The sequence below is a fragment of the Oryx dammah genome, unplaced genomic scaffold, assembly GCF_014754425.2.
Source record: "Oryx dammah isolate SB20612 unplaced genomic scaffold, SCBI_Odam_1.1 HiC_scaffold_25, whole genome shotgun sequence".
Classification (NCBI taxonomy): domain Eukaryota; kingdom Metazoa; phylum Chordata; class Mammalia; order Artiodactyla; family Bovidae; genus Oryx; species Oryx dammah.
In genome coordinates, this window is record NW_024070209.1 from 94,701,571 (window position 1) to 94,710,719 (window position 9,149).

At 53.9% G+C, this 9,149-nt stretch overlaps 2 protein-coding genes across 2 annotated transcripts; one reads left to right on the top strand and one right to left on the bottom strand.

Moving 5' to 3' along the window:
• Positions 1 to 340: 340 nt before the first annotated feature.
• WDR38 (WD repeat domain 38) lies at positions 341 to 5,006 on the top strand. The gene is made up of 9 exons (XM_040225107.1): positions 341 to 523; positions 1,026 to 1,146; positions 2,673 to 2,789; positions 2,904 to 3,001; positions 3,326 to 3,406; positions 3,627 to 3,758; positions 3,877 to 4,026; positions 4,368 to 4,415; positions 4,507 to 5,006. The coding sequence occupies exons 1-9, from the start codon at positions 455 to 457 to the stop codon at positions 4,579 to 4,581; spliced, it is 891 nt and encodes a 296-aa protein (XP_040081041.1). The 5' UTR covers positions 341 to 454; the 3' UTR covers positions 4,582 to 5,006.
• Positions 4,804 to 9,149, bottom strand: RPL35 (ribosomal protein L35). Its single transcript, XM_040225108.1, has 4 exons — positions 8,966 to 9,149; positions 8,420 to 8,556; positions 7,263 to 7,344; positions 4,804 to 5,004 (listed from the first exon to the last, which is right to left on the bottom strand). Exons 1-4 carry the CDS (start codon positions 8,966 to 8,968, stop codon positions 4,855 to 4,857), a joined length of 372 nt encoding a protein of 123 aa, XP_040081042.1. The 5' UTR covers positions 8,969 to 9,149; the 3' UTR covers positions 4,804 to 4,854.

Below are 9,149 nucleotides of genomic sequence, written 5' to 3' on the forward strand. Positions count from 1 at the left end.
TGGGACTCCCTATTGGGCAGATGGGGAAACAGGATCCTCTCCAAGAGGCTTGTGTGCCCTTAGCACTGTGCCTGGGTTCGGTGCAGCCCCAGAGGCTGACGCGGTATGTGGTGCTGGTGTGCCCTCTAGCGGCCGCCGGGCGCCATCCCGCCCCGCGGCCAGAGCTGCCCAAGGTCCGACTGCCAGCGGTTAGGGCACGGAAGTTCCTTCTTGGAACCATCCTTGGTCCAGCCTGCTGCTGTCCCACTTCCCCCGGGCTGAGAACAGTCTCTCCCAGACTCTCTTCTCATGGCTTCCCAGAGACCCCGAGCGGCTGCGTGCCCCGCCCCGATTGCCATGGAGACTGCTTGTACACAGTTTCCCCTTTCCCCTCCACCTTGTCCTAAGTCAGGCCCGCAGGCCGGACCAGCGCCCGCCTAGGAGGGAGCCCGCCAGGGCGGGTGGCCTCAGGTCCATGAACAGCAGGCCCCGAGGGAAGCTGGCCGTGGGGAGAGTGAAATTCTTCGGCCGGCACCGCGGGGAGGTGAGGTTCTGTCGACCTTTTCCCAGACAGACCTTGGGCTTCTTGGCTTTCTAGTAGTTTCTGGTTCTGCGTGGTTCGGGAGCTCGAGTGTTTCCCGAGCTCCAGTTGCGGAATGGGGTCTAGAATTCTAAGCTGTGGTTCCAGAGAGGGTTCAAACTCCTGGCTGATTCCAGTGTTCTCTGGACTCTGGCTTAAGAGGGAACTCAGGGCATAGAGCAGATTTTAAGCTAGTTCTGGACTCCAGTTCTAAAACGGGATCTTGGCTTCTAAAGAAGGCTAGCTCTGAGCCTCAGGCTCTGGTTTTACAAGACAGCAGAGAAGGCTCCAAGCTCTTGACTCTACTGCAGAGTGGTTCCTGGGTTCTGGCTGTTGAGAGGCCTGAAGTCCAAGCTCCGACCCAGGCTCTTGGGGCAGTGTTTAGCGCTGGCTCAGGAGTCTGGAGTTAGGCATGAGCAGAAAGTGTTTCTTGCCCCAGGATAGGCCTTTTGTACTTTCCTTCCAGGTCAACTCTTCTGCCTTCTCTCCCGACGGCCAGAGGCTGCTCACGGCCTCCGAGGACGGCTGTGTATATGGCTGGGAGACCCAGAGTGGGAAGCTGCTGTGGAGACTGCGTGGCCACAAAGGTGAGGCTCTTCAGCCCAGATGGGGAGACTGAGGCCCATTGACCTGTTCTGCATTCCGCAGAGTCTACCAGCTTTTGAGCTGGGCGTCCCAGCAAGAAGCATCAATAGGGCTAGGGTGGGAGGGCAAGGAGATGGGACCTGGTCCCTTGGGTCCGAGCCTGACTGACAGACCTAGACTCAAATCCTACCACTTAAATCTAGGTAATACCACATTCAGTCCAGTTCAGTCGCTCAGTCGTGTCCGACTCTTTGTGACCCCATGAACCGCAGCATGCCAGGCCTCCCTGTCCATCACCAACTGCCAGAGTCCACCCAAACCCATGTCCATTGAGTCGGTGATGCCACCCAACAATCTCATCCTCTGTTGTCCCCTTCTCCTCCTGCCCTCAATCTTTCCCAGCATCAGGGTCTTCTCCAGTGAGTCAGCTCTTTGCATCAGGTGGCCAAAGTATTGGAGTTTCAGCTTCAACATCAGTCCTTCCAATGAATACCCAGGACTGATCTCCTTTAGGATGGACTGGTTGGATCTCCTTGCAGTCCAAGGGACTCTCAAGAGTCTTCTCCAACACCACAGTTCAAAAGCATCAGTTTTTTGGTGCTCAGCTTTCTTTATAGTCCAACTCTCATATCCACACAGGACCACTGGAAAAACCATAGCCTTGACTATACCGACCTTTGTTGGCAAAGTAATGTCTCTGCTTTTGAATATGCTGTCTAGGTTGGTTATAACTTTTCTTCCAAGGTGTAAGTGTCTTTTAATTTCATGGCTGCAATCACTTTCTGCAGTGATTTTGGAGCCCAAAAGCTCAAGTCAGCCACTGTCTCAGCCATTATTAAGTATACAGCTCAGCAGCGTTATGTTCACTTTCTTGTGCAACTGGTCTCCACAACTCTGTACCCCTCAAACTCATTTCTCCCTTCCTCAGCCCCTGGCAACCGCTGTTCTGCCTTCTGTCTCCAGTTTAAGTACCTGGTGTAAGTGGAATCATACAATATTTCTTTTGCTGACTTCACTTGGCATAACATCCTCTACATTCATGTTTAACCCACTTTTTGGACTGTGATCGAAGACAAGTCTTGTCACTTTCTCTGTGCCTCTTATTTCTTTAGAATGGGGATAATAGTCACTATCCTATAGAATGAGATTAATGCAAAGTGCCTGGCTCCCAATAACTCAGTAAATTATAAAGACAAGGAAAATCTGATAGTTATAGGGCAAATTGGTTCATGTTATACTAGGCAAAGTCCAGGGGCTGGGGAGCTCAGAGGATAATGTAGAACCTAGGCTGGGCTGAAAGGAGTTTCTGGGAGGTGCTTTTATTCGTTCTTCCAGATGGGCAAATCAAGTTTGCCATTAAAGGCCAAAGGCATGGAAGCCCAGGAATTTTCCAGCTGGTTGGAAGATAAGGGTTAGAAGGGTGAAGGGAGGCAGGCAGTGCAACTGAAGAAATCAGCAGGGGTTTAGACTGCAAGGGCTGGAGGTGGAGGGTAGTGCCCTATTCCTTGACCATGTCTGCCCTCCCCAGGCCCCGTGAGGTTCTGCCGCTTCTCCCCTGATGGCCGCCTCTTTGCCAGCACCTCCTGTGACCACACCATCCGCCTGTGGGATGCCGCGGATGCCAAGTGTCTGCAGGTCCTAAAGGGTAAGTGGGCTGGGAGGAGACTGGGAGCCAAGCAGTCAGGCCTGGGTTCCCTTTCAGACCTTGCTGTGTCCTGTGCCACCTCGCCTCTCCTCGACACTTGGCGGGTGTCTACAGGTCACCAGCGGAGTGTGGAGACTGTCAGCTTCAGCCATGACTCAAAGCAGCTGGCCTCCGGTGGCTGGGACAAGAGGGTGATGCTTTGGGAGGTGCAGGTATGTGGAGGGGCAGCCAGTGAGGCCTGGGATCCCGAGAGGCCCTTCACACTGGTCACCCTTTCCCAATTGGGAAAGGTTATTCCATTTTTGCCACTGCCCATGTGCACACCTGGTGTTCCACTCCCTTGCATCTAGCTGCAGCCACCTCCCCAGATCCCCTGCCAACCACCCTTGTACCTCCTCTGCCATGAAGTCCCCCCTCTTCTGTCAAGGCCTTCGAAGCCCCTCCAACCCCTATACGGCATGACACTACCCAGGCAGGCCTGCACAGGGTCTGACCCATCCGTGGAGCTCTCGGAAGCTCAGGGCTCTCTCCTCCAGTCAGGCCAGGTGCTGCGTCACTTTGTGGGACACCGAGACTCTGTCCAGAGCAGTGACTTCGCACCCAGCTCAGACTGCCTGGTGAGCCATCTCTGCCCCAGCCCCAACAAGATGAGGCAACTGGGAGCCCAGCCCCATTTCCCCACTTGGGCCAGAGTGGTTAAAATCCCACAACTTGACTTAGCTTTTCTGAGCCTGTCCCCTCCCTAAAATGGGGATTCTGCAGGTGAGATGGTGCCTGCTTCCTGTGGGCGTGGCCAGCTGAGGAAGCAGGCTCCACACTCAGGGCAGCTGTCTGCAGGCCACTGGCTCCTGGGATTCTACCATCCGCATGTGGGACCTCCGGGCAGGGACCCCTGGGATCTTCCACCAGGAGCTGGAGGGTCACAGAGGCAACATCAGCTGCCTGTGCTACTCACCATCTGGCCTACTGGTGAGCTGGGCTGCCTGAGTTCCAGGGTGGCTGCCTATAACTCTGAGGGTCATGGGCCACTTAGGGGGCAGAGGATGCAGTCCCCAAACCTGTATGCTTAGAGCTGTCTGCTGTCCAGGCATCTGGCTCCTGGGACAAGACCATTCACATCTGGAAGCCCTCAACCCGAAGCCTGCTCATCCAGCTCAAGGGCCACATGACCTGGGTGAAGAGCATAGCTTTCTCCCCTGATGGGCAGCAGCTGGCCAGCGCTGGCTACTCCCGCATGGTAACCCCTCCAGGCCTTCCTTTCTGCCAACCCCTACCGCACACCCTCCCAGAGCCCTGAGAAGGTCCAGAAATGTCCACTTCCCTATCTGCCCTCAGTAGGCTACCAGGGGTAGAACCCAGATACCAACCACTTCTGTACCTAATGCCTGGCACTCATGTCTGCACTGGCCCAAATATTAGTGCTGCTGACATTTCTGACTCAACTTCAGGGCAAAGAAAATACTGCACCGAATGTCTGTGTATTATGCAGCCCTTGTTAAACATACCTCACGGACAACAAAATTTTGTCAAAGACACCAGCCTGTAAGACTTCCCTACCCTTCACCTTTTTACTTCCAGGTCAAAGTCTGGGACTGCAACACAGGAAAGTGCACTGAGACTCTGAAGGTAAGGTCCATGGCCGAAGCAAACAAGGGTGCAGTGGAAGGTCTGCTGGGGAGGCCTGCACCCCCAGAGCCCAACATTATGCTTTTGGCAGGGGGTTCTGAACGTGGCCCATGCCTGTGCCTTTATGCCAGATGGGAAACTCTTAGTGTCTGGAGCTGTTGATTAGACAAAATGTCAAGTCCACCACAGATCACCTTGACTTGCTCAAACAGAACATCACCATCTACAGCCCTCACACCTTCTACCCCTGCCTCTCCACGCCCAGGGGTCACAGGCCCAAAGTGCTAATAGAGCACCCAACAGATCCCTATGGCCAGGGCAGCAAGCCTGCTGGAATCCATCAGGCACCTGGTAACCATAGCCACTTCCCCAACAACTGAAGCCCCTATAAACACAAAGCAACGCCAGCCAGTGGTCTGTTTTATTGACAGCTGGATACTCAAGCCTTAACTGCGTACTTCCGGAGGGGGTACAGCCGCTCCTTCCGCTGCTGCTTCTTGGTCTTCAGGTTCTCTTCATGCTTGTTGAGCCGGCGGCGCATGGCACGTGTTTTCTTGGGCCGCAGATCCAGGGGCTTGTACTTCTTGCCCTGGGTGAGGAAAAGCAAGGGGAACCTGAGGACCAGGGTTTGGGAGCTACTGCAATACCTAAGGAAGCCCCAGAGGTTGGAACTGAGGTGCCAGGAAGTGACTTGAGCAAAATGTGTGTTGGGGAGATGTCTGCTAGGTACCTGTGGTGACAGTAACACTGAACACTTGCATCTAAGGAGATCTGGCTTGGCCAAGGCCATCCTGCTACGAGGGGCAAAGTTCCCCACCTCGGCTCCTGTTCGCAGGTCTTTAATAGGAGATGGGTCATCTCTCCATCTCTGCTCTCACTCCACTCCCTCCCCTCTCAGTCTAGGCTAAGGCAGCTCTGATGGTCCCCTTTGTTCTGCAAAGGCCCCTTGGGGCCTCTTTCATCTGAAGCACTGTCCTGCGTGCTGGCTTAGCCACAAATGAGACCTGCTCCCTGCTCAAGGAGTTCCCAGCCCAGAAAGAGATTGTGGAAGGTTTCACCTCACGACTGACAACAGCCTTGAAAGCAAGAAGCCAGAGTGGGCATAAAAGCCCTGGAGAGTGACAGCTCAGGCTGGGAATTGCCAACAGCCTGGAGGGGTAGGCACAGGGCAGGTGGGTTTGAGTTAATGGGGTTCAGGATATGAATAGCCTTGGGGCAGAGAACTGCAGGGAAAAAGCTACACAGGAGATGAGGGCAAGCTCTGAGGAAAACCTGGAAGTCTGCCCATCCACACCCCTCATACCAGCTGATACAGGTCAGGGCTTCCTGCTTTCAATCTGCTAAGCACCTAAAGCTCTGCTTGTCCAAGAAAGTAGCCATAGCCACACACACTGTTTAAATCCTCCAGTCACTATAACCACGTCACAGGCACAGGGGGCCAGAGGTTAATGTATCAAAAAGTGCTGATACAGAGACCTCATCTCTTCCTCCTGGAGCCCTGCCTGGCTTGTATGTGGAGTGTACTCACTGGATGGTCATGGAGGCAGTTCTTCCAGGCCATACCTCTACATGGTTCCCTCAGAGCCTGATAAACGTTCCAGACCCAAATCTCAGAACCCGCCTCCCCCCACCACACACAAATGTACACATGTCCAGGGATGGCAGCAAGCCTAGCACACAGTGGCAACTTTGACATGTCAAACCCTCCAGTCATTCAAACACTAATTGGGTGTTGATGTGAAGCCATTTTGCAGTCAAAGCCCCCTAATCAGTAATCTTTAAGAGATTATAGAATAATCTGGGTGGGCCTGCTTTGGAAAGGCCTTAATGGCAGCTTTCTCCAAGAAATCCCACCTGAGGGCAGCAGCTTCAACCAAATCTTTAGCTCTGCTTGCTCAGGATCCTCTCTTCCGGACAGAGGGCACCTCCTCCTCAAACAAGTCATTTCCTTGTAGTAAACCACATGTGTGCATGAAGTGAAAGTTGCTCAGTTGGGTCCAACTCTTTGCGACCCCATGGACTATACAGTTCATGGAATTCTCCAGGCCAGAATACTGGAATGGGTAGCCTGTCCCTTCTCCAGGGGATCTTCCCAACCCAGGGATTGAACCCAGGTCTCCTGCATTGCAGGCAGATTCTTTACCAGCTGAGCCACAGGGAAGCCCAAGAATACTGGATTGGGTAGCCTATCCCTTCTCTAGCTGATCTTCAGGACTCAGGAATTGAATCAGGGTCTCCTGCATTGCAGGCGGATTCTTTACTAACTGAGCTCTCAGGGAAGGCATGTGTGCGTATGCTTTCTATAAAATCTCTCACTGGTTCAGCTTCATAGTTTAATACTAGTTTTAGGCACAAGCCCCAGAAAACAGTTGTAAAAACTCTAGGCTGTGAGGGACAGGCACATGTGGCAATCTCCCGGAAGCACTCAATCCACCCCCACCCTGTGGGTTGGAATCTAAGCCCAATCACTCCATCTATTGCATGTCAGTGATGCCAGGCAACTTAACCCAAGTCTTGAGGTCCTCATTTGAAAAATGACAATGCCAGATACTTGATGGTGACTGACACACCAAGACAAGTAAAACATTTAAACAGTCAATCCTCACAGACTCCCCAAACTCACCCAGCTGGTGAGGTTTTATTCAAAATCCAACGCTACCCAGACTCCCACACCTTTTGATTCCTTGACAACTGCAGCCGCATGCAGTCTGCATGCCATATGCTAGAAGGCTCTAGAAAGCCCAGTCCAAGCACCCCAGCTGGAGCTCACCATACCACCTCTAGGGCCTAGGGAGAGCTGGAATTTTGCTCCCTGTAGCCAAGCACCGTTATCCTTTCTCCACTAACCTTATAGAATTTCCTGAGGTTCTCTTTCTGAGTCTGGTTAATGACGGTCAGTACACGGGCAATGGATTTACGAACCACTCGGCTACAAAACAAGAGACAATCAATGAAGATGTGTAAGACACACAGCACCCCCCAAGGTACCTATTTCAGGGTCTGACCCAGATGTCACAGGGCAGGAGCATTCCCCATCAGCTCACCCACATTCACCCAGGAGGTGCCTAACCCAGCCCAGGAGGGTGTTCTGGAGGCAAGAGAAACAATACATGAACATCCAAGGAGAGGGGACATGAAGCAGCTGGCACAAACAGTGTTTTCCAAGAGCTGTGAGGTGTTCAGTGAGGCTTAATGAGGGGAGTGAAGGGCAGCCAGGAAAGACCTTCCATCCCTGGCCATCCTAAGGGCTACAAAGATGACCTAAGCCATGTGGATCTGAATAAGCTCACTGGAGGGAACCATGCCACAAGCTGGGCCTCTGGGAGGGGACAAGGCTGAAGATAAGAAAAAGCTGGGGATAAGTGAAACATGTCCTCATGCTGAACGAGGGCTGATCAGTAAATGGTTGTAAACATCGTCTTGATTCAGCATGCACCACCGTAAGAAAATTACTGGAGGCCCATTTTATAGGAATGGAGAAAAACATGGGTGGTGTGCCAATCTGCACATCAGGTAGAATGTGGCAGAAGTGGAGTTTATGCCCCAGCTGACTAACTCCAAACTAATGTCCCTTTCTCAAGTTTTGATTCTTGACCCCCATACAATCAGTAAGTTACACTACAACTAAAAGAAAGGGTGCAAGGGATGCCTCAACCAAGTGAAAGAGGCTTGGGAAAAACCTCAAGTGTTGGTGGGAGATGGAGGAATGGGGTCAATTAGACATTCAGAGGAGGCATTAAAATGGGACTTCGGGGGCACTTAATTCTTCCTCTAGACAGTCAAGCCGCTACACCAGGAAAAACGACCACAGATCAAAAGCAGGTAAGGGCAACTGGTCGCCACGCGCTCGGCGTGAGCAAGAGGCACCTAAAGAGGCTGAATAGAAATGGGGCCACGTTCTGACCCACGGAGCCATGGAAAGGGCAGTTAAACGGACAACTCTTTAAGCCAACTTCTAAAGTCCCCTACGTGTGTCCCCGTACTCTGGCCGCCAGTTCACTTACATCTTCGAGAGTTTGGAAGCCGCGCCGCCTGTCACTTTGGCCACGCGCAGCTGGGACAGCTCCACCTTCAGGTCTTCCAGCTGTTTCAGCAGCTCCTCCTTCTTCTTGCCGCGAAGGTCTCGAGCCTTAATCTTGGCCTGCCCGACAGAGCAAGTCTGCGTCAAACACCTCCCCTCCACCTGCATCGTAATCCGCCCCTCGAGGCCGAGCGCCTTGCCCTGGGCCAAGGGGGCTCTGGAGACCCAGCACTACCCGCCTCGGGCAGGGCAACCCAGACCCCAGCAGACGCGCCCTCGCCCAGTCCTGCTGCGAGGCTGGTCCCCTACTCCCATTCCGCAGACGGAAAGACGGAGGCCCCGGGAGCGCGCGCATACCTCTCGGGGCCCGGGCCTGAGGAGGGGAGAAGACTGAGGTGGCGCTAGGCTACTTCGCAACGCGTCCCACAGGTCAGGCTGGCAGATGGGTTCTCAGGTCTCGCCACACGCCCTCCATCCCGGCCACTGAGCCCCACAGTACGCGGATGGCGGCCGATTTTTCCACACTCACCATGGCTGTATAGTCTGCCTCCGCTGCCTTCTCGGAGGGAAAGAGGAAGGGGCGGGGCTGACCTCCGCAACTACTGCCGGGTGGCGGCGGGCGTGGTCAATAGAGCGGCGGCGGGGGAGCCCTGGCTCCGCCCCTACTATCCCGCGCGGGCCTAGCCTCCCCACCCCCCGCCTTCTGGAGCGCT

Bases quoted from the DNA above. Each gene is read 5' to 3' on its own strand.
- WDR38 (XM_040225107.1), top strand. From the start codon at position 455: ATGAACAGCAGGCCCCGAGGGAAGCTGGCCGTGGGGAGAGTGAAATTC. The intron at 3,407-3,626 runs GTGAGCCATCTC...AGCTGTCTGCAG, and splicing joins CACCCAGCTCAGACTGCCTG to GCCACTGGCTCCTGGGATTC. The intron at 4,416-4,506 runs GTAAGGTCCATG...TGCTTTTGGCAG, and splicing joins AGTGCACTGAGACTCTGAAG to GGGGTTCTGAACGTGGCCCA.
- RPL35 (XM_040225108.1), bottom strand. The intron at 7,345-8,419 runs GTAAGTGAACTG...CTTGTTTTGTAG, and splicing joins GCTTCCAAACTCTCGAAGAT to CCGAGTGGTTCGTAAATCCA. The intron at 5,005-7,262 runs GTTAGTGGAGAA...TTCCTCACCCAG, and splicing joins ACCTCAGGAAATTCTATAAG to GGCAAGAAGTACAAGCCCCT.